Here is a 25276-nt window from a genome sequence, read left to right as displayed (position 1 = left end):
CCCGGGTCTGCCTGGAACTGTCCCATCTGTATATTCGATGCGAAGATATTGTACCAGCACTTAATAATACCACAAAAAGGACAAAAATTTTGAACATTTTTCAGCAGCACAGGCAAAATACAAATGAACTGAATCGAACTTAATGAATACTAAGCCATTTATATTCCTCTATTTATACTTCTTTTGATGTACATACTTATTATATTTTGTTCGGAATTGATAATGATTGTTTTTGATTTCTTTAGAAATTACTATCTTCAAAAATTTGCATGAATACATAATTCTTATGAATTATAATAATATACATATATACACTGGTCGGCATATATATTTTGACATCATTTACATTTCACATTATATAAATAATAATAAAGCTTTTGGTACTTTCTAATTGGTTAAGAAACCGAACCGAAATTCATCGAAATCATATTATATTATATAGCTCTCATATAAACATACTATCAAATAATATGCCACATAACCAGATTGCTCCACCACAAGATTGTAGGCTGTTCTTTCGCGAACATTAGACTTTTTAAATAAAACCTTTCCTGGAAAATAAGGAAAGATTAGAAAAAATGAAGTAAGTAAGTCGTCTCGCCGACTTAGGTATACCATACACCAGTAAAGCAAATATTTCAACTTTATTAAACAAATGCATTTTCACATGCTTCTTACAAGCATATCTTAGTATCTCGCTCACTCAATCATACGAGCACCCTAGCGCCCCCACCAGCCAACGGCCAACTCCGGCCTTATGGAAAAACGTTTATATGCATAACTCGACTGTTTTTGTCCGATTTTGATTAAATTTGGTATTTTGCTAGATATTAGTATTAAATTTAAGTGTGCCAAATTTGATTGCATAAGGTAAAAAAATACGGGAGATAATCAAGTTTTTCAAATTACGGGGGCGGAAAAGCGCGTGGCAAAATTTTTATCCATACAAAATGTGTGCATTTACTAAGCGAATATACATACCAAATATGGTGTCTCTAGCTGGAATAGTTTTTGAGATAAACGCTTTTTTTAAATTGCGGGGGCGGAAAGGGGCATGGCAAAAATTTGAAATAAACTTGATCACTCTACATACTACACGAGTCTACATACCAAATTTGGTGGCTCTAGCTCTTACAGTCTCCGAGATATTGGTGTTCATACGGACAGACGGACATGGCTTGATCGACTCGGTTGTTGATCCTGATCAATAATATATATACTTTGTGGGGTCGGAGATGCTTTCTTCTGCCTGTTACATACATTTTGGCGACTTTAATATACCATTTCACCCTATGGGTGTATGGTATAAAAACTTGCAATAGTGTAGAAACTTCGGCGCTTTCGTAGTTAGCCCCAGCACTGTGTGTATTTCAATTTAGAATAAAAGATTAAAATTGTAAAAATCGCATAAAATTTGTTTCATTGAGTTTGACCAAATGACAAATTTTAAAAACCTAATTTTTTTCATAATACGGGTACCTGGGTACGTTTTTTTCGGAATTACTTTTTTTTCGTTCAATGAGCTGAACTTTCAGAAAGGATGTCTTTTTTTATGTCTTAAAACTGGTCCAGAATAAATGAGATATTCCTTATATATATTTTTTATTAATTTTTTTTATATTTTGAAAATAGACGAGTTTATTATATAACTATAATTAAACAGATAAAATGCTTTTTGAAATTAGATCACTGAGGTCGCCGGAATCTTGTTGACTAGTGGTCAACGTCTTACACCCATGACTGTATCACAAAAAGTTTTCAATATTTAACTAAACAAAAATATCTAAATTAAATTTAAGAATAAATATGTAAATATATGATATAAAATTCCACATTTTATATTTAAATCGCTCTTAAGAATAAAAAATTTTAAAAACGCTCGGAGTTAAGAGAGGTTCTCTAACAATAAGTGATTTATTCGGGTGTTTTCCTTTCAGTTAAGTTTTCTAATAATCAACTTGAATTTACTTAATAAAGAACACTTGTGCATATTAAAAAAGTTTATATACCATCGATATTGTTGTTAAAGAGTCGTAAAAAAATAAAATAATTTTGGAGTTTTCAGAATTGGCTTTCCTATCACTTTCTAAAAAAATTTAGAACTGCATAATCAACATATTATTGGTCGAATCATTATTTGCGAAGAGATTAGTGATATATTCCAATCCCTCAAACTTATCTTTAGAGAACTTCAATCGAAGCAAAAAATGTAATATGAGTGATAGAAAAGAAGAAATCTTCTTTGTATAAAGACATATGAGAGTTTTTTCACTCAGTTAATATTATTAAACTACTGCATAAAAGACTTATAGTACCAATTGCGTGTTTTATTTTTCAAACGCGGTTTAGTCAACATTTGGAATAAACTCTATCGAATAAAATGATGTCTCAAAGATTGGTCTTCTATACCTTCTTGATGAGGTATATACTTATAAATATATTTCTGCTTTGTCAAAGCATCTTTAAATAAAACATAACCGATAAGAGTTTCACTGGAATTAAAAAATAATTCATAAATATACATACCTATATATGTATGTATGTATGTTTGAATTAGAAGCTACTTTAAGAACAATTTACAATCTCTATATATATATATATATATATGTACATATGTATATACATACATATATACCTTTACTCGTATTTGTGTTAATTTTTCGCTTTCCTTTTATTTCCAATTTGAATTACTTCGTTCTTAAAGCAATGTAGTAAATAATACAAATTGTTTTAGAGCGATCTATTTGACTTTTTCTCTAAAATTAAGTAAATCAACTATTATCTTTAAAAGAGTTAATTTTTATGTCCACTACATCCAGATTTAACTATATTCTACGAAAGTTAATGCAAATGTAGTAATATTGAAGCTTTTCATTTATTACATTCATCTCTTTCAGGTGTATTAATATAAACTTTATATATTGAATGTTAAGATTTTTGGCGAATATCTTATAAAAGGTGTAAAAGAACTTATTTATGTACGTAATCCAAATAAAATGATTAATTTGTTTTCTGTGGATTAAAACTTAACTTGAAATGCATGGATTTTGTAATTTAAGTTCTTCTCAATTCTTTTTTTTTTTTTTAAACCTGTTTCTCAAAAGTTTCGTTGATAATTTCAATCACTGCCTTTTTTGCAGAAGGTCGTAGTGAATTTGACTCCAGTTAATATCGGAACCTTTCAAATAGATTTTAATTTTCTTTTCTCTGTCCGTGGCAATAAATCCAGGATAGATGCCACAAATTGTTTGGTAATCAAAGGACATGAGCGAACGTTAAGCAAAATTAATTGTGGCAAATTGATTACGTCGCATGAAATATCCAGTTCCTTTAGGTTAGTAATTTTGCAAACGAGATCAACTTGCTCTATCGGCAATTGGGACGTATTGCACGTCCTGTAAACGTTCCATTTGATTGCAATTTTCAGCAATTGTTATGAAGTGATCGGTTGACGGAGATGCCGTAAATGCCGTAAATCTGGCATGGTAGTACAGAATTCTGTCAATGCGGCGGCATCAAATCCATGAGAACTAATCTTCAACTACTCAAAATGGCTTAAAAGCAACATCGTTTTTTTTTTTTAGCCAACATTAATTTTATTAAATGGCCACTTAGTCTCGTCGTGCTGATCAAGACTATGTACATTAAATGGTCGAAAATACTTGTTTCTAGCACACTTCTGATCAAAATTATATACATATGCAGAATCTCAAAATATAAGTCACGGTTTAAGACGATTGACATAAAATGCTTCTGGGTTATCGATAAAACACAGGTTTTTGTTGGTTTGCAATAATTGTTTGCTGGGACATGTTGTTTTTTGAGTAGTAAAAAAAAACAACAAAACGGAACTGATGCTACGCGGATCATGAAAAAAAAATGCGAAAATTATAAATAAAACGATACATAATTAATATACTGCAAACAAAAGTGACAGTGTACTTATAGTATATAGTAGATTAGTGCTCAAACCAAAAACTGTGTGAAATATCGAGTGCAAGTAACAAAAATAAGATACAAAGGATTCGCCTTGAGTCCTCTCAAATGTAACCTAACGAAACATAATGTGAAATGAGCAATACTAATTTTTGTTTTCATATGTATAATTAATATTTATATAATTTGGTACGAACTGTATAAAATTGCAAGTTTTGTGTATAATTCAAAATATAGTTCAACAAAAATATTAGGTGAGTAGATTTTTGATTATTTAAAAATTGTTTCTTTTTTTTCGTATAAGCATATTGTTTTGTTCTGTGACACATAAACGGTAATTCTTCCAGGTGTGCACCTAATTTCAGGTGACTCATCGAAAGCCAAACACCTAAACATTGATAGGCCATTTCATAATCCATCAATTATATGTACGTTCTTCTGCAGTGAATGCAATTTTTGCCTGCAAGCGCCAAGTACTCATACTTAGCACATACTCTTCCCCTCACTCGCTAGCTGCTCTCCCTTCATAACTAACTAAATTGATTACCAAGCACAGTGGGTCATATATACGCACATATTATTATATTTTTATTTTTTGGTTAACCATAATTTTGTTTGTTTCTTGTTGCGCAATCTTTGGTAAGGTTATAATTGACATTATTGAAACAATTAATAAAAATCGAATAATTGTAATTATTTTAAATAAATTTTTCAAATGTGAAGCGCTAATTAATGAACGGCCTTACTACGTGTAATCAACAGCCTAAGCCCACTGTGCTTTAGGTGCATTTGCACTTGATTTGCACCCAACGCGCACTAAGCCATTTTCTCATGGCGTCTCTCTCGCTCTCATTGTCTGCCCTCCCCCGGCCCCAAACTAAACAAACGCGCGCCTAGTCATCAAGTAACGGCATATTGTGGAGCTTTATTTTTGCTCGTATTTATGTATGTATGTATATATGTATTGGTCTCACTGCCTGTCTGTTTATCTTTGTGTGCGTTCATTCACTTTAATTTGCTTTTCGTGCGATTCTTATTATTTATTGTATTTATTTTGTTTTGTTCTGTTTGCATTTTTTCTTTTTTAGACAAAAAATATATACAAAATTGTAATTATCTGTTTCTTATTGTCTAATTTGCCATTTTGTCCCAAAGACCACAGCAAACATGTTTTTGGTCAACACACGCATACATACAGAAATACATACATATGTACATATACATCTGTAGCTAATGTTTGTTTATATACAGTGGCTCATAAGATTGTATGGACACACCAAGACTTTCGCTTTTACTTATGTAAAACATGAACCAGCTTCATACTTTTCTTTATTTAAATTCAATAATAAAATTGGTCATTCTTCTTCTCTGTTCTGTTTCTATACAAACTAATCTCTCAGTTTTTAAGATATTAGTACGAAATTTAGTATGCAACCTTTCTAATTTCAGACCGATAAGAATATAATATATGTATGTCCAGTTGACACTCGGTTAACAAACACAATTCGTTCCAGCATCTTGTTCGTTAAGCGAAACCACTTTTCCCAATCAATCTAACAATAAAATGAACAAATGCGTTCCGAGTTGAAAAATAGTACACTTATTAAATGATGCAATTTAAACTGTTATGAAAGTAAATTAACAGAATATGCATTTAAACTTTTAAGGAACTGATTAATTCACCAATGTACATCCTTTAAGTTCAGCTTTCATTGAAAGTAAAATGAAACTTCTAATATTTTTTGTGGAACTGAAGAAGATGTCTAAAAAAAAAAAAGAGAATTCGGAAGGAAATATTTTTTTATTATTGGTAAAGTGATCACACTAGACACCTCTATAAGGTATATTAGGGATTTTTTCTGTTTAATTGATTAAAACAGACAGAAAACTTAGGTGCGATTAAGGTTTCTACCTTTTTTGTTGGTCGTTAACCGAAACATTGTTCGTTAAGCGAAACTTATTCTGTCCAAAAATCTGTTCCTAATCAGAGCCGATCGTTAACCGAGTGTCCAGTGTACATATAGAAACAGTAGAATCAATTAAGATTTTGCATTCCCGCTCGTCTTTGTAATAAAACATGTGATTCCCACTGTGTAGTCAAGTTTTTTTCTCACATGTCGTGTGGAATTATGATTGAATATTGGATTTTCACTTTCCCATCATCTCACGCAATGCATCGCTGATTACATGGCGAAACCATTCCGGTATGTGATGCCTTTTGCTAAGGCATTTCATTTAAAAGTAGAAATCAATCATTTTAATTGCAATTTGCAAACGAATTTATTTATTTAGACACAAATCCACACACAGCCACATAGTCAGTCTCAGTGAGTGGAAGAGGAGCAGAAAAAAATGAGGGCAGGTCAGTACAAAAGTGTCGTCGTCGAAACTAAATTCATTTACATTTATTACGCAGATCTTCATTTTTCATACTGAAAAAGTTTCTTTGCCGTCTTTCACATGCCGACGGCACGCGCTAAGCACCTCATCCCACCCCACTCCACACACACCTTTAGGCAAATTTATGCCCAGGGAAAAAACAGAGAAAATGTAAATGTGAATGTAATATAGGCGCACAAGTCACATTTTATCGTTTGTTGTATAAAATTACGCCATGTTCTCGACGTCGCGACGTCTTCGTCTTCGTCGTGAACGACGTTTTCTTCTACGGCAAATGCATAAGTGTGTGTCTGCGTGGGGGTGGGGGGTCTTTATGGCCATAGACTTTTGTGCTCATTATGTACATGGTGGTATATACATACATATGTATTATATAGATACACTATCCTAAGCAAGGTGCACATCAGTTTTGATTTTCATCATTAAATATTTATACTGATATTAAAAGTTAATTTGCACGGAATCCCTGACAAATTACAGCAAATACAAGTCAGAGTCAATTATTCAACACTTGAAGGAAATTCCCCAAAAACGTTATGACTATTTTATAAGTTCCTAATCAATCGTGAGAAACTCACAAGTTTCAGTTGGGAATCTTTTTTATGGCATATTTGGACTTTGATTTAAGTGATTTTTGGTTTCTAGTAAAACTGATGAAACTTATCGTAAGACTATAAAGTTTATCATCGGATATATATAAATTAGAGTCTCTATTAGGTAAATTATCAAATTATTTTTGGATTGTTAAAGTCTTTTGATTTAAAAATAAAATTACTGCATGAATGATGAAGTAATGACATGAATATTAGAATCAAAAAGTTGTATGTATTCCTTCCTTCGTGGTTCTATTTCATAGTTTAGAATGTGTACCGTCGGATGTCCCCCTAGGTAATAGAACTTTCACAAGTAAGACTATTTTAGACAAGTAGCCATTTCAAAAGCATACATATATAACAATGTAAAGTGAAACCGCGATATAACAAAGTTCGTCAACATAACGAATTTTTTTTCCTCAAGTCCCTTGAAAAAAACTAATACTAATAATAAGTACCTATAGCAAATCAATAGACATAAAAATTGATGTGGTTAACTTAGCTTTAGCTTCGTTATATCGAGGTTTCACTGTATATGTATAGAGGCCCAATGGCTATAAGTAGTGTAAGGATGCCTCGTAAACACCCGTAATTTTTTATTTGAAGATTTCGTTTTTCAAAATTTTTTTATGGCGTTAAGACTCAATTTTTTCGCTTACCTTTTTGAAATTTTACTACTACACACTTTTTGGCAACATGATATTGTCACTTAACTAATGCTAAAAATTTACCATTAATCTTGAATCTGTGCTGAAAAATCTATACATTTTGTATAGTTGGTTAAAGAGTATTATATAATTCACTAAACTTCATTTGGCTCTGTGCTAATTGGGACGACATGCCAAGACATTAAGCAAGCCATAGTCGTCTTGTACCCATATCAAGTGAAAGTCCTTCATCCTCCTCCCCCTCCTTTTTATTCGCTTACAAACGCTGCCGTGGTGCTTTTGTTTGAATGACCTTGCCTATGACTTACATTTGTTTTCCCATTTCTTTTCATGGCTTATAAAGCGACAAACAAACAAGAAACATAACTACATACAACATGGCTAACTTTGAGCGCTTCTCTTCCAGCTAATACTTAAAGTGGGCCAGAAATTATATAAGAAGAAAAAAATAAGTCTTCAACTAGCCTGGTTAGGCTCCCTGTGATATGCTGTGAGTAATATATTGGTTCCCCTCCCATTATCATTATTATCATCATCATCACCATCTGTTCCATGCATGAGATTTCTTCTTGTTTGTATGCAGTGAATAGTTATATCCATATCAATATATCATATATTTATAATATGTATTTGCCTCATTTAAACGATAAAAGACATTTCTTCTTCTTTATCATAGCTTCAGTACATTTTTGCTGTGCTATCGCAAAATGCTGCGCAATCAACTGAATTGTTAATTATTTTTATTTTTTGTTCCATTTTCTCTGTATTCTTACACGATTTTCGGAATTCGATTTTTTTTTTTGTTGTGTTGCTCGAAACGAAAGATTGAGGAACAGAAAAATAAAAAAAAACGCATAGACAAGGTGTTCAAAATAAAGTTCAAGTTTAGCTAAATAAATAAGTTTTAAGGCACTGAATTTCTATAAAATTGAAATATTTAGGCTAACATCCTAATAATTAGATATTGAGTTATAAAAAGTGCTTAAATTTATAAAATTTTATATTTATATTCAACAATTTAAAGGCAGTATGAATTTTTTATTTATTTGATTCAAGTGAGTCAATATTTTTGCTGAAACGACAAAAAAAATTCTTTAATCTATGTTGTCACGCTCTTTTCGAGGAGTCTAAATTTATAAATCGTCCAACGTCAGTGATAAGAATGTTACGTACATTTATTTGCTATGCCCTATCAATTCACTAAATTTATATACTACAAATATATATACATACTTATATGTATATTAAATGTATGACTAAAATTCTTTATCAGAAAACAATGCAAAATGCATAAAAATGGAATGAAACCAATGTAATTAATATTGCAATCAATTCTTTCACGATTCTTTATCTTGTAGTTGTTTTTGTGTTGTCATTATTCGCCCAAACTCCCAAGTTTATTAAACTTTGAATTTGGCTTTCCATATATTATTATACCATACACCCATAGGGTGAAATGGTATATTAAAGTCGCCAAAATGTATGTAACAGGCAGAAGGAAGCATCTCCGACCCCACAAAGTATATATATTCTTGATCAGGATCAAAAACCGAGTCGATCTAGCCATGTCCGTCTGTCCGTCCGTCCGTCCGTCCGTCCGTCCGTCCGTCCGTCCGTCCGTCCGTCCGTCCGTATGAACACCTAGATCTCGGAGACTATAAGAGCTAGAGCCACCAAATTTGGTATGCAGTCTCGTGTAGTATGTACGCTTATCGAGTTTGTTTCAAATTTTTGCCACGCCCCCTTCCGCCCCCAGAATTTACATAAAACTGTTTTTCTTAAAAAGTATGGCAGATAGAAACATCAAATTTGGTTTATATACTCGTTTAGTTAGCGCGCAGAAAATAATTGTTCCAACTTTTTGCCACGCCCCCTTCCGCCCCCGGAATTTATATAACTCTGATTTTCTTAAAAACTATGAAAGCTACCGACATTAAATTTGGTATGTAAGTTAGCTTAATAGACGCGCAGATATTGACTATTTAAAAATTTTGCAACGCCCATTTCCGCCCCCGAAAATTAAACAAAACTGATTTTCTCGAAAACTAACAAAGCTAAAGTCACCAAATTTAATATGTTTACTGGCTTAGTATGCGCGCAGAATATATGTATTTGAATATGTTGCCACGCCCACACTCGCCTCCATAATTTAGAAAAAACCGATTGGCTTTGCAAGTTTTTGACCATCGCGATCAAATTTGGCAGACTAATAAATCTTATCTATTTCTATCAAACTACCAAATTGATTGAAATCGGACTAGAAACATACAAAATATACGTATGAACGTATTTTGCTACGCGATCCATAAGGACAGAATTGGCCGTTGGCTAGTGGCGGCGCTAGAGTGCTCGTGTGAGCGAGATAGCATATGGTATGAAGCATGTTAAAACAATTTAGTAGACATACATTTGGTTTTCGAAATTTTAAATATTTGTTTACTTACTTCATTTTTATTATTTATTTATTATTTGTAAAATATTTAATGCAAATTAGAAGCCTATAACTTTGGCCCTTGACTGAAATTTATTCCTGTTGTAATTCGGAATGCAGGCTTCCTGTCCAAGATATTATGTTTAATAGAATTTCTGATCGCAAACGAATCTTTTTCTAACCCATTTTCTAATAAAATACTCATATACATATGAGCTCGTTCTGTAATCAAATTAAACTCCTTTTTCGGGAGAAAATGGTACCTTAGCCACGGCTTCTCTTTTAACCCCATTTCTTAATCAGTTTTGGGTGACATTTTTAGTTATAATAATTATAATCATTTTGTGGACTTCTCACTTGTTTAATTGCTTAACATAAAATTCGGAATTTACATTATGCATTACATTGTAATTATTAACAATAATTTAGAATTTTTAGTTAGTGACAAAATAAGAATATGTTAACAAAAAAAAACAAATGAGCAAATAAGAACAATTTAAAGAAAACATGTTCAGTTGTTCAGTTCAGTGAACAACTCTGTTTTATTTACTCACTAATGAGCAACTTAACACATGATTGAATTCTCTATGTAATCTCAAATTTATTATTAAATACAAAACAGATTAACCTATCTAGATTAAATGCAGAGACCGTAATGTCTATACTTAAAAATTTCAAAAATTCCTTTATTTATTTAATATAAAACCAATATTATGTTGGAAAAAATATGGGTTTTGAGATTCTTATTTATTTGTTTACTCGCGAATTAAATATATATGTACATTACATATATTTTTATGAGGGTTTCCAAAGAAAAACAAAAAAAAAACAAAATATTGCTTTATTTCCGTTAAATTAAATTATATTTTCTGTTTAGATTGCCCAAAAAAACAAAATAACAAACTTTGCTTTGATTTTGCCAGTAATAAGCGATTAATCTACGTAGCTTTTACTCATTTATTTTTTTGGTTACTAAAGTTTTTATACGCATTTCTCTCGTATCTCAAATATTCCGCTTTTATCCAAATACAAAAAAAAAAACAACAATTTTTGTGCGACAAATTGCATTACTCGTGTTTAGTTGATTATCTGGCAATTAGCGTTTGGCGAGAGTTTTTCGCTGATCTATGAGAAACAATTTTGTCTTTGGATCGGTTCATTTTGTTGGTATTCGCAAAAGTTTTTCCTCTAATAACAGCTAAATGGCTATTAATTGACTCACATACGCCACACAATAATGATGATGATGATAATGTTCAATTCTTGGATATCTTTTAGGTGCTGAGTGAAGATGAAAACTGCGTCACGTATGGGCAGTTAATTCAATTTTAATTTGAAGGTCGTAGGCGGTTGTTTTTGTTATTGCGTTAGAGTTGGCCTTTTTTCCTCTATTTAGTTACTTATTTAGTCAATTTATTATCAATCAAGAAATTCTCACGTAGACAAGAAATTAATAGTTCGATATATGTATGAACATATAGTAGGTATGTTAATTTTCGCTTTCCGACTAAATTGAAATTTTCGATTGCCTCAACTTTGAACTCACACGCCCACTATACACACACGCACACATACAGAGCTACATACCCATTTATTTGTCAACCTATAATTTGTAATTTTCAACACGCCACGCCCCGTATTTACGTGGTTTTCTACATTTTTTTAAGGGGAGTTACCCAGCTAACTGCAGCTCATTTCTAATGATATTAATGTCAAATTACTTATTAAAAATTCCTAGAGCCATTGCAATATAAGCATTTAATCTAATTAAAAAGTGTAGATCTCTTTCTAATATTACACTATCGAAGAGACTATCAAGAAACCGACTTTGAAATGTTCTGTAAGGTAAAAAGCCCTTAGCGTAGCCATTAATTCTTACTAAAAGAATGTTTTTTGGACTTCTGGCAGCGTTTAAATTCAAAAAACAACGGAATTTTGATTGCTTTTTAAAAAGTATTTACTTTAATGTGGGTTCTAAGAACACCCTAATGTAGCAATCCTTAAGAAATTCCCAAGAAACGTTTTTTTCCCTAGAAAGTCCCCGAAAAACTTGTATGCATTAGGGAAAGAAAAATTTTTTCCCAAATTCGTAAATGAAACATTTTAATTAATATAAATAAATATAAAACCAGAGGACCGGGGCTAACTTCGACCGCGTCAAAGTTTGTATACCCTTGCAACATTTTTGGTAACTCTTTTCTTACCTATAGCCATCAAAGTGGAAAAACGTTTAAGCTAAAAAGGCTAATGTTTCCAAAAGAACGGCCGACAATCTTAGCATAGGAAATAACGAAGATATTGATCAAAGTCACTGTTTTCCACCAATACCATGGGAGCTATATGATATAGTTACCCAATCCTTATCAAATTTGGCACAGTCATTAACAGATATATTAAACTAACAAATATTTAATTTGAAAGCAATCGCGTCAAAAGTAACGAAGCTATTGACAAAAGTCACTGTTTTCGAAAGATCGTTCCTATGGGAGCTATGTGATATAGTCACACGATCTTGATCAAATTTGGCACAGTCATTTATATGTGTAATTAAACCACCAATATTAAATTTCATGACAATAGCTCAAAAAATAACGAAGTTATTAAGAAAAGTCACTGTTCGTGACTTCGCCATTTGTATGGGAGCTATATGATATAGTGATCCGATCCGGCTAAATCCGAGATATACAACGCCTGCAGTATATACAAACCTAGATGCAAATTTTGCGTTGATCCAGACGGACGGACATGGCTATTTGAACTCGTCTCGTCGTGCTGATTAAGAATATATATACTTTATATAGTCGGAGATGCTTCCTTCTATGCGTTGTACACTTTTGACCAAAATTAATATACCCTTTTTGCAAGGGTATAAAAACTATATTCAACTTGTCTTAATTTTTTGTTCGATAATGTCGAGGAAAACGTCATAATCATTCCTTGATAAATTCTAGTACCGCAGGGCACTATCTACTTCAAAACTGGTTTCTTATTGACAGTAGAAGAATATATGGATAATTGGCAACTTTAACTTTACACTGCCCCAAGTATATCGTGACAAGATATCAGCATTTATATATTTACTTTATCACTGGGTACGTGTAAATAATGACAAAGAATGAAGAAAAGTATACAAAACTACTGCTATCAACCGTTCATTCAACTGTGGGGGCCCCGAACAAACCCTTGTTCCAATGCTCTCCCCTAACCTATGTCTCCCTCCCGGTCCCACTGAACTACTTACATATAGGTGTTGCATAGATCAACGAAAGACGAGAAAAAAACAAAATAAAACCCGTCTAGTTTAACTCAGCTGCGGGTGAGGCGAGAAACTTGTTTTTCAACTAACTTGTCGAGTTTACTAAAGAACTCACACCATATGTTATTAAACGAGGGATGTTTTATTATAGTTTACAAAAATATATCTATGGTTTTTCAAACTAGATCTATGGGATGTATATTTTATAAAAATTTTAAAGATCAATATAGAGTTTTAATAATATTTGAGTAGAAATAACAAAAAAAAAAAACGGCTCTAAATGTTGTGTTTACATTTTGCAATTTCTTGAATAATAAATAGTTCTTGATTTGAGTTTGTGATAACTTATAGATCCAGTTGGTATCAATGCGAACGCTTTTTCTATAATACAATTAACTGATATTTCAAAAAAAAAGTAAACTAAAATTGATTAGTTTATTATTATTAACCGTTTACCATAAATTGAACTTTATATGCAGTGAACTAATTATATTTGTTGGGTCAACTTTTTAAAATCATTGCGAAAATTTTCAAAAATAACTATTATATAAAAATATAATGTTGTTACTACGATTTTTATATACATATATTTATATATACATAATTTTATAGTTGTTAAGATTATAACTTACACTTGTAAATTAGTAAATAATTTGTTAAACTAACCTTGTATGCAGAGATTAGAGGTTTTTTGAATTAGTCTTAAAGTTTAGGGTGAGTTAGAATATTTGAAATTTAAAAGCGATTTCAAAAATATTTATATAAAAAAACACAAAAAAAAGGTTGTTTTTGTCATCTAAAGATGAAAGCTATTTTTTTTGGGACAATTTGGGACCGAACTGCTTGACGAACTGCTTGCCTGCTGCTGTTAGTCTCTGAGCGAACACAAAACGATAACAATGAGCACCACAGAAGCGATCGAGAGATCGAGAGACAAATGTACACTAGTGACCATAAGTACTTGGACTAAATATATCTTAAAGATTGGTTATTTCGCTCTGTTCTGTGCAGATCTATTATGTTAAAATATTTTAAAACAAAAGAATTGAAAATAAAAACATTTGTATTTATAACTGATTAGTGTTGTAAAATGTCAAAAAACTTTGAACAAAAGGACATATGAGTTTCAATTAATTTGGTCTGCCGACATAGAGTCGGTATAGTTTTAATTTCAGAATAATGAGCAATTTATTCTGAAATAAAAAGATCTTTTTGTTCTCAGGTCTGAGTTGAATAATACAAATTGTAGGTAATATATTATTATGACTTTTCGTTTAGCAAAACCTAATCACTAAGAAATGCTTAAAATGTAAAGGGATATTTAAGGAGCGTTTTTAAATATTTGTATTATACAGTGTACATAGCCAAAAACTATGCAAAATCTATTACTTCCAATACGTCTTTATTGAAATACTCCAAAAGCTTCTGACCACAATATCTTTTCACATAAAAAGGAACGAAAAGTGCGATTAAGTACATACAAATTTTGCCATGTATAAAGACATGGTCCTTTTTTAACTAACTTCTTGTTACGTTTGAGGTAACCACAAACTATCAAATGCGTATTAAGTCCGAATACTGTTGGTCACTAGTGTTCAGAGAGACACAAAGTGAAAATGGTATGCTCTTTTGCCTTCTGATGATTCCATTTGCAGTTCAGTTTGAAGAGAAAACGCTTCGCGTTATGAACTTGCGCCAACTAAACGCGGACCCCACGTATCGATGGACTAAGAAATATTAAATAAAATATATATATCTTTTTATATACATACATACATATGTAAAAACTGATGCGTATCTGTCTATGTATATGTGCATATGTATGTGTCCGATGTGTGTTCCAATTTCATTGAAAGGGAGTAAATATTATGCATGAATTCGGTTTATGATCTATGCAACCAGTGAAAAACGAGTGTTGAAAACTCACAACAAACAACAACAAGAACAATATTATAATGGTGGGTCTCATTATCGACCTTCTGGACTGACAACTGATTACCTATTGCGTCTCTCATTATCTCTTTGCCCCTTTATTTTTATTTTGAAATTTTTTTTTTCAAATATATGTACATTTCCGCTCTACTAAACTTCAAAATGAAACAGTGGGAACCTTAAATATAACCCAAAACTTTTCATTTTTTGTGTGTGTGAGTGTGTGTGTGTGTCTGTGGTGTGAACTCTTAAAACTGTTTTACTTTATCTAATCGCCAGTCAGGCCACTAAAAGTATAAAAAAAACACAGTGCAACAACAACACACTGAAAAAATACACATGTATGTATATACATATATATATGCATATATATATATAAATGTACAAATATATATTAGCATTTTATTTATGGTGTGTGCCTAAAAACATTTTCTGGAAAAGGTGATGAAAATGATTTGCAAAGGTGTTTTGACTATAAAATGAACTTTCTTTGTTTATTGTTAGAACGAAATTGATTTAAATTAAAATTAAAGAAAAAAGGAATATATGTATTATTTATTTTTAATACCCTTTGCCAACCTCCTCGTGAAATGTGTGCTAGCACGAGGGCCTCATGTGTAAACATGTGGCAAGAGATGAGTCTTTGTTGTATGAAGACATTTAAAAAGCTATAAATAAACAGGTGTAAAATGAGTGGAAATCGCGACCAACGTGGATTTCCTTTTTTTAGGACTATTGTGTTGCAATTTCGTAACTCTTAAAAGTTTTAATGTAAATAGTACACTCCGGGAAACTCAATTAAAGACATCACATCTGTTAACAGAAACTTTTCTTAGAGAAATTTATAAATTTGTTCCCTTACATGGCAATTTCAAAACGATTTGAAAACTACTAATTCGAAAACGATATTAAGGCAGATTTATTTTTGAATAATGGTTAGTTAAAAGCTCCAAAAAACCTTTCTTTAACTTGTTTTATTCTACATGTTACTTTATTAAAAAAGCCACATCGAAATGTATATCACCAGTCTATATCCGAGGAACATCTCGGCATTTGTATGTACATACATGTATAGTTAACTTTGTCTAATCCTACTCCCTTAGAATCAAAAATATATGCCTTAAACTTAAAGCCTTTTCTTTTTTAAACCTAAATCAGTTAAATTAAAATGTTTACACAAAAATAATATATAGTAGTGACCTTAAGTGAATTTCCTATACTTATATTAATATGTTTACAATTTCTAAATGCTTCGAATCGTTACCGAATTGTTGAAAAGTTAGTGTCCTTAGGTCACTTTTTCAAAAAAAAACCTATTTAATTTTAGTATTTATATAATGGATATGTATTAAAAAAAAAAAATTAAAGACTCCCTTGTGGGACCATCTAAAAAATTGCACAAAAAAAATTTAAAAGCCAAAACAAAAACTTTAAAATTATAAAAGTAGCTTTCATTTACAAGCAATGAGCCACCCAAGACAAAAAAAAATAATAGTATTTCCTTTTTATGGCTTATTTATTTTGATTATTTCTACTGTTTTTTACGGTATTTTGTTCAAGTTTTGACTGCTTGCAGTTTAAAATATGATTTGAAACAGGATTATGTACGTGCTGGAACCAAAACGCAATATGGCTTAAAAGCACGTTACACAGTTAAGGAACTTATTACAGCATTTTGAACATGATGTTGTCCAAAAAGGTTGGGTAATCTAGCCCATATCCGAGCACTCTTTTTCACTAGCGAATTGTCGAATCTCCCAATCTTTACTTAAGCTTTTTAGTGATATATGAATAAATTAATTGTACCAATTCAATATTTATTATACAGATACGTTTTTGTTTGAATTGAAAATTATTCAACCTTATGAATTACAAAATACATTTTGCGCTGTTTTTTCAAGATTTCACTGTACAAAGACTCTTATTTTAAAATAAATGTTAGAAGTTTTTGATAAATTTAAACCAAGTAGGTCTACTTGAATTATTTTAGACAGATAGACACTGTAGAACACTAAAAAGATGAGACACCATTTCGACCAATTAACCAATTCCCCCCTATGGACACTCAGAGTCTAACGAACTCGTGTATGAGTGACTCAACGTAGGCTTATCTAATTCTTAACGGAAAATGTGCAAACTTTTTGTTTATGGTTAAGCATTATTAGATATTATTATGGCCAACATCGATTCTAAGCCATCCATCCATCAATCAATCATTGATAGATAGATAGATAGATGAATGTGAATCAATAAAATACACAACACTCTTTTTCTTTTACCCCTCAAAGTTTGCCAGTCAGGCAAAATCTATTGAACTGTCAGTTCTATATATATTTATTAACCAATTGACATGCATGAGGCGTAGAAAAAAATTTGTTTTTGATCCAGGCGGAATCACTACGAAGAGCGAAAGAGAGAGAAAGGTCTTGAAAGCCTCGAGTCTTTCATTAATATTGCTTCAAAAGTCTTAACAATTTATTAATTATTATTATTGTTTCCGTTGAGCCATTTGATAGTATACCTCTTTAAGAGAGCAACGCTTAACAAGTCGTTCAATTTTAATCAACTACTCGATAAGAGTTTTCCATGAAGAGAATAATTGAAAAATTGTTTACTCTCTCTTTGGACTCAAAAGTGTGATCCAATATGAATCATTTGTCATTTGTTTTGTAAACAAAAGTCATTTATTAAATAGTTTTGACGAAAACATTTTTCACATGACTAAAATTAAGTATACATATATTATTTTTGCAGTGTTCGCGCAATTTTCTTTTATTACACCATAAAGTAAAGCCATAAAAAATAACTAAGTTGTATTTAAGCATTATTTTTGTTTAAATAATTATCCTATAAATATATATTTCATATATTGAGACTATTAAACAACAGTTTCAAGTTTCACACATTACTGACACATGTGTGAAAAGTTCAAAATTAATTAAAATAACTATTTGCTTAGTGTTAGTAGAACTGCAATAAAATAGAACTGCTTGTCATGTTTGGGTTGGCTATTAAAGCAACATTATTTTTTAGTTAATATTCAGAGTACAATGTCATACAAATTTAACAATTTGAATACATATTTAATAATTTTTATAAAACTCAAATTTTTTTTTTGGCATTAGACAATAAGTTTGTGTTTTGGTAGCTTTTTGGATAAACATTTAAAATAAAAGAATAAATAATTCTTTTTTCACTAATAGTATAGCGCTTTATATTATTGGATACATATGATTTAAAGTTGCTAATAAAATATTTTTAGAGACTTTTTTAACTGAATTCTAGTAGATGTCGCCTTTAATAAATATTAATCCCTTCCATTGACTGTATATTATAACGTAGTATATAGAGTAAAGAATCTCAATAAGATAATACATAGTAAAGAAGTATGGACTAGTAGAAAAAAAAATTAAATTTCTTTTAACTCATTTGACATCGCTGTTAGAGTTTTTGAAATTTAGAAAACCTTTGGGCTTTTGAAATTTTATTAAAAACGTTTTTTTTTTACAAAAATCTAAATATTTCAGGATTTAGTTTCTTTTAATAACGTTTATTAAGTTGGGTTAAATAAAGCGACTAAAAAGTAATATTAAAGAAAAATTTATTGTTCCATGCAGATTAAAAATTGCACAATATTTTATCTTTTAAAATAGAACTTAAGAAACAACTTAAATGATCTTATTATTGTACGAATAATAATAAATAAAAAATGCGCTGACATTTGCAAAAATATAACAATTTTTAATTTTAAAACAAGCTTAAACAACTTAAGCATACAACTTTTTTTTTTTTATTTCAAAGTATATTTTGTATATGTTGGTAGATTATTTAACCTATCAAGCATCAATTAAATATTTAGTTTGAATGTTTGTACTGAATACCCTTAATGTTAAACCAAATTGCAATGCCTCGACTCTTCGATAGAGACTATATGCAAATATTTGCATTTGTTGTTTTGTTTTTTTAACAACCTCCAGGCAAGGTACAACACAAATGTTTATTCAAATGACACCCAAGCTTACCCTCCTGCCAACAACTCTACCTCCCCCTACCCAATAATCTATATGCTGATGATGCGCCTGACTTTTCGTAGCAGTTTTTGATTCGTTTATTGATTTGGCAAGCCGACAACAGAATGTTTTATTAATGAGAAATCTTTGCTTTCATCATTTCAGTTCAATTTAATATAGGATGCTGCCCAGTCTGGATACCCTGATGCGTTGCTCGAAGCGAGTTTTGCAATCGCCACTGGAGGTGGCTGCCGCTGCCCAAAAGATGCGCAATGGCGGCCACAGTAAGGCTATTGGCGGTGGCATCTATGGACCCTTTACGCCCGACAATGATCTCAGCTGCTCCGGCCGTGGCGATTGTGTGAATAACACATGTGTCTGCGATATCCGTTATGCCGGCGACGAGTGCAACATTTTCAATTTTCCCTACTATGCCGGAATCTCCACCGTTTTCTATGTGGTCGCCCTGGTCTCGGTGATCCAGTTGCTTATCTGCATTGTGGCCGAATATCAGCGCCTTAAGCAGCCATCCGTATTGCGAGCCTGTCGCATAACCACACAGAAATTGCTTTACTTTATGGTCTTTGTGGCGGCCTCTTTGCGTGGTGCCTACTTCACCACTCCGGTTAGTTTTTTTTTTACACAAAGAAAAACATTATTGTATTTTGATTCAATTCAATTTGATTTAATTCAATTTAATTTAATTCCAGTTGGAAATGCAACCGCAATGGGCCGTAACGCTGATGTCCGCCTACTATCCATTGCTCATGACCTGCGCCTCTTTAATTGTCTGCATGTGGGCGGAGGTAAGAACGAAATGCACAACGAACGAATGGCAAAAACACACACAATACAATTCATTAAGTTTGTAAACTGACAGTAATCTGAAATTGAGTCAAAACACTATGAAAAATTATATAGCCATTCATTAGATTGTCTCAAAAGAGAGCAGAGTATAAGAATGATAGTGCTCAAGCTGAAAATGCAATTGTACCTACTAATTAAAATATATAGTCGAGCTTACTTATTCCATCAGTTATTAGCCATAATGCTTACAATAAGTTATAGCTTTCAGTCCTTTACATTAAAAGAAGTTTGAAAGCAAGCTACGCCGTTGAAAATAATTAAAATATGAATTTTTATAATAGCCTAGTTTTCTTTAGGTAAAAATAAACGATTTCGATTTTTCTGTACATCAAAGTCATGAACTCAGCACCAAGTCATGAATTATTAAGGTCATTCCAAAAACTTCCCTAGATCGATGGGCTAGTTGCAAAATAGTTTACTAAAAGTTCTTGTGTCTATCCTCTTTAAATTTAAGTAATATGAATACATAATGACTTCTATATAGATTAGTATTTGAACTAAATAACCAAGGTTCAATAGTCATAAAAAGAGATGACAAAAGTCTAAAATTATATCAAATATAGATATTTCAAGTTTCTAGGTCCTTCTAGAATCTTCCCTATATAGGCTAGTTGCAAATTAGTTTGCTTAAAGTTATATTCATTATATTTTCGTAGACTACACAAACAACTAAGAACTATCTCTGTTTGACTCAGAGAGAGGAGGTTAGACCACCAGCAACTGTGAATCGTATAGGCAAGCCCAGTGTTGACTTCTTTTCCATTGAACGTTGCCAATTTTTCTCTTTAGATATATGATAGCCAGAAAAATGAAACAGACGGTTACAATGCCTGTGCAAGAAAAGACTTTCGGACTAGTTCAAGCATTCCTGTCACTTACCCTAAGAGAGAACAATAATTGAATATACTGTTTAGTATAGAATGAAAACAGTATTTTTGAGTACACTAAATTACCGTACAGCACTATATAGTTAAATATGAATACATTAATTCAGATTTTTAGTATTAATGTATGTTTATATAAGAGTCTGATTTATAGTATGATTATTAGTTTACATAAGAGGGCTGCACAATCATTTAAATTCATATTGATTGAATATACATTTCAATGTTTGATCGAATTGGTTTAACATTTAGAGGAGTACTCTGCGTATTGTTTTTGTCACCAAATAAATATGGTAAACTTATTCATTCGAACAGGGTATTCTAGAATTTCAATTTGTTTAAGTCTAGAATGTCATCCATGCGGACAATGTTGAACCAGTCGAGCATTAAACAAATAAATGAGTTTGACTACTTCTTTTACTCATTCAAATTGATTTTAGTTTTCAATTTCATTCTTTGCTTACCTTATGGGACTATAATAGATATGTATATACTAAAAACTTATCCTTTGATAAATTTTTGATATTGAGCCTTTATGGCAACTATTGGTCATATAACTTTCATATTGCATCATATTTTGGATTGGATTGTCAATGATTTATTAGCCTAGAATTTAGATAGTGCAAGGTTACATGTAGGTGAGAAAGATATTTTTGTTATGGAGCTGCTGTAGATGAGTATAGAACAATATTCCATTTCTATTACACTGCGCAAAAGGACTAATATCTTTTAGGCCATTTTGCATTTCTAGATGGAGTGCAAAATGTATTTCAAGTAACTTAACTTCATATCTAATCTCTAGAATTGCCATGAATGAGAGTATTCATATTTTAATTGTGACTAGCTCAATTTTTTTCCGCTGTTAGTTATCTGAGACCGAAAACACAAAACAGATAAGAGAATTGAGGGCACGTGCACTTAGAAGTCATAATAATAATTTATTGTTAGTATTTTGTGTTTGTTGTTGTTGTTGCTATTGTTATTCTACCATATCTCACTCTCTCAGGCATTAATTAAACTTACGTTCGATGTGAAATTTGCACTTGTTTTTGTTTAGACATTGTTTTTTCTTTTCGTATTTTGTTAATTTCTTTTCATTCTGTTTTTGACTGCCATTGCAGATATTTCACCTGCGAGACATACGCTGGGAGAAGTCACAATTCCTTTCGAAGAGTTTCCTTGGCTTTGTGGCCTTCAATTTCTTTTTGTATAGTCTTTTCGGAATTGAAGTTTTCAACTCATTGATCAATGCAGAACGTCGGGACTATGCGCATATTTTCAATGGCTGCTATGCTGTTCTATTGCTAATTGTCGTTGTCTTCTTTCTCATCTACGGAGTAGAAGTTTTCTTTAAACTTCGCGGAGGATTCGTCTACGATCAGACGGGCAAAATTTTGGGACCCAGCGAGGCAATTGTAAATGCCTCGCAATTGCATCAGTCACGCTTTGGTTTGCTGAGTCAGGCCATTATGCTCATTGTGATTGTTGGCTTTCTTACCTCTGAGACTTTGGGCGACTTTTGGAAAACCAAGTGAGTGAAAACATTTCAATTAATTAATTTGTTAATACCTCATACTAAAGAACGTTATCGCCACACACACTTTTAGGGTTCCCGTCAATTCGCGCAATTGGCATGACATTATATTTCGTATTGCCGAAATCGGTGTTGCATTGTGGTTCCCGTGCTGCTTGTGGAATTCTATGGCTCCTGAACAACTATGGATATTAAATCCTCGCAAACTTCTGTCCCGCCAAATTGATCCATCGATACCAACATTGAATGCAGAGACAAACAAATTGTCACCCGAAGAGGGTCAATCGTTTTTGAATAAAAAGGATTGTTGGATTTGCTATGACAATGATAAGCCAGAACCATTGATTCAACCCTGTCGTTGCACTGGCGATGTCAGTTCGGTCCATCATGAGTGCCTCAAACGTTGGCTAGTCGAAAGTTGCAGCAATTCAGAGGCTCAACTCTCCTGCAAGGTGTGCGGGCATCCCTATGAGATTGAGAAGACCAAAAAGTGAGTTTTACAATTAAAATTTCTCAATTTTGAAACCTAATTGGTTCTCTTTTTTGCATACAGACTTGAGTGGGACAAAGGCTTCACCATTCAACATTGGTCAAAGACGGTAATTTTGATCACTTTGATGTGTGTAACTGGAGCAGCCGCCTGGGTGGTCATACAGATGTATGTGGATCCATTGGTTAGAGTAATGACAGTTGGTGTTGCTGTTCTCATTGGTTATGTGTGCGTCAAATGTTTGGGCGAAAACACTGTGGTGGCCTATCAGCGGGCCAAAGTCAGTTCGATCAATATTGTGACCAGTTCGGAGATGGAGAAACTTCATACCATATGCGAGGATGTTAGCGCCAGCACTTCAGCCACTGTAGCAGCAGCTGGAGTTCACTCATAAAGTCCCGCCGCCATCAATTAGAAGCCATAAAGGAGATAAACATTACCACTCACAAACAAACAAAAACGAAAAACAAACAAAAACACATCATGCCAGACATTATCTTAGTTTAGTAGGCGTTTAGCACAGATTTTTGCTCAATGCTCAATTAATAGTTTACTTTTCATAAATCTAACCCACTTCCTTGATCCTTTTCTCGACTTTCTTCTCTCACTCTCTCTCTCTCTCTCTTTCTGTATTCTTCCCCTCCACAATTGTCTGTGTGTATGTATGTACATGTACATAGATTTTATAAGAGAAGAAAAGTTTTGAAAACGGTTCGATTAACGAGTCAATTGTTTGCGTCTCTCAAATTTTAAAACACGCGTATTTCCGAAACAAACTAAGCGAGTTGTATTAAAAGAAGCCAAATATTAAATAGTCTAAGCATAAGTCAGAAACGAAACATGAAACATGATTAAATCTTGAGATTATCTAGAAAGCGTTGCCAAGTAGAAAAGTTGTATGTAGCCAGGATATAAGCCAGTGGCATCAGATTAGCTGATGATTATTAGTTTATAGCTTACTTACCATTTAGATTTATCCTTCATTTACAAAGAAAAATAATTGTGTATGTATGCTATATTGTTTTCTTAAATTGTGTTTACTTGGCGAATATTAGTTTAAGTTTATTTAACTTTAAATATGATTTCTTTTCTTTAACATATTCCAATATTGGAATATTATTTAAGAGTTTTGTCGCATTATTTATAAACAATATATATTTATAAAAACTAAGTCCCACTACACACACACACACAAATACATACACATGCAAACAATGATTAAACATTAAAAATCCAAACAATACATTTAAAAACATTTAAAACATACGTATATATAAATATACATACATATTAAGCTACCATACAATTTTTGTGATAAATCAGTTAAAAAGTAATTATATAAACCTTTATAAAAACAATCGTAAATTGGAACTAACATTTGTGGTAAAAAATTATTTGGGGGGTATGTTCTTTTTTCACATCTCGGTGAAATTTTCTATAATTAAATGTTTCCACATGCTTTTGTTTTTATGGCCTACACTTTGCGTACTCAAAATTTTATTATAAATTTAATTAACAAAGCTATTCATCCACTGGACTTTTAAAAGGCATGCGTTTAAGGTATTGCCTGAAGGCATATTAATCTTTTCTACTTAACAGATACTAGATACTTTTACATCCCTAACTTAAATAAATAGAAAACCAGAGGGCCGGGGCTAACTTCGACCGCGTCAAAATTTGTATACCCTTGCAACTTTTTTGGTAACTCTTTCCTTACCTATACCCATCAAAGTGGAAAAACGTTTAAGCTAAAAAGGTTAATGTTTGCGAAAGAACGGCCTACAATCTTAGCATAGGAAAAAACTAAGATATTGATCAAAGTCACTGTTTTCCACCGATCGTTCCTATGGGAGCTATATGATATAGTAACCCGATCTTTATCAAATTCAGCACAGTCATTAACAGATATATTAAACTAACAAATGTTTAATTTGAAAGCAATCGCGTTAAAAGTAACGAAGTTATTGACAAAAGTCACTGTTTTCGAAAGATCGTTCCTATGGGAGATATATGATATAGTCACCTGATCTTGATCAAATTTGGCATAGTCATTTATATGTGTAATTAACTCACCAATATTAGAGTTCACGACAAAAGCTCAGAAAATAACGAAGCTATTGAGAAAAGTCACTGTTCGTGACTTTGGCGTTTGTATGGGAGCTATATGATATAGTGGTCCGATCCGGCTGAATCCGAGATATACAACCCCTGCAGTGCAAAATTTCAGCTCTGTAGCTCTTACGGTCTAGGAGGAGTTTGCGTTGATCCAGACGTC

General features: G+C 32.1%; 1 protein-coding gene across 3 annotated transcripts; it reads left to right on the top strand.

Moving 5' to 3' along the window:
• Positions 1-3827: 3827 nt before the first annotated feature.
• Positions 3828-23443, top strand: LOC6643767. 3 transcript variants are annotated; one of them, XM_023176862.2, is made up of 6 exons: positions 3828-4190; positions 19392-19851; positions 19937-20032; positions 22099-22508; positions 22585-23001; positions 23065-23443. In XM_023176862.2, the coding sequence occupies exons 2-6, from the start codon at positions 19408-19410 to the stop codon at positions 23393-23395; spliced, it is 1698 nt and encodes a 565-aa protein (XP_023032630.1). In that variant the 5' UTR covers positions 3828-4190; positions 19392-19407; the 3' UTR covers positions 23396-23443. The 3 variants fall into 3 exon arrangements, with proteins under 3 accessions (XP_023032630.1, XP_002066949.1, XP_023032632.1); XM_002066913.4 differs by lacking the exon at positions 3828-4190 and adding an exon at positions 15083-15242; XM_023176864.2 differs by lacking the exon at positions 3828-4190 and adding an exon at positions 15639-15657.
• Positions 23444-25276: the final 1833 nt, after the last annotated feature.

Source organism: Drosophila willistoni (assembly GCF_018902025.1).
Source record: "Drosophila willistoni isolate 14030-0811.24 chromosome 2R unlocalized genomic scaffold, UCI_dwil_1.1 Seg167, whole genome shotgun sequence".
Classification (NCBI taxonomy): Eukaryota; Metazoa; Arthropoda; class Insecta; order Diptera; family Drosophilidae; genus Drosophila; species Drosophila willistoni.
Note: the sequence above shows the minus strand (reverse complement) of the source record. Positions and strands in the feature narration are given on the sequence as shown.

Bases quoted from the DNA above. Each gene is read 5' to 3' on its own strand.
- LOC6643767 (XM_023176862.2), top strand. From the start codon at position 19,408: ATGCTGCCCAGTCTGGATACCCTGATGCGTTGCTCGAAGCGAGTTTTG. The intron at 22,509-22,584 runs GTGAGTGAAAAC...ACACACTTTTAG, and splicing joins GGCGACTTTTGGAAAACCAA to GGTTCCCGTCAATTCGCGCA. The intron at 23,002-23,064 runs GTGAGTTTTACA...TTTTGCATACAG, and splicing joins GAGATTGAGAAGACCAAAAA to ACTTGAGTGGGACAAAGGCT.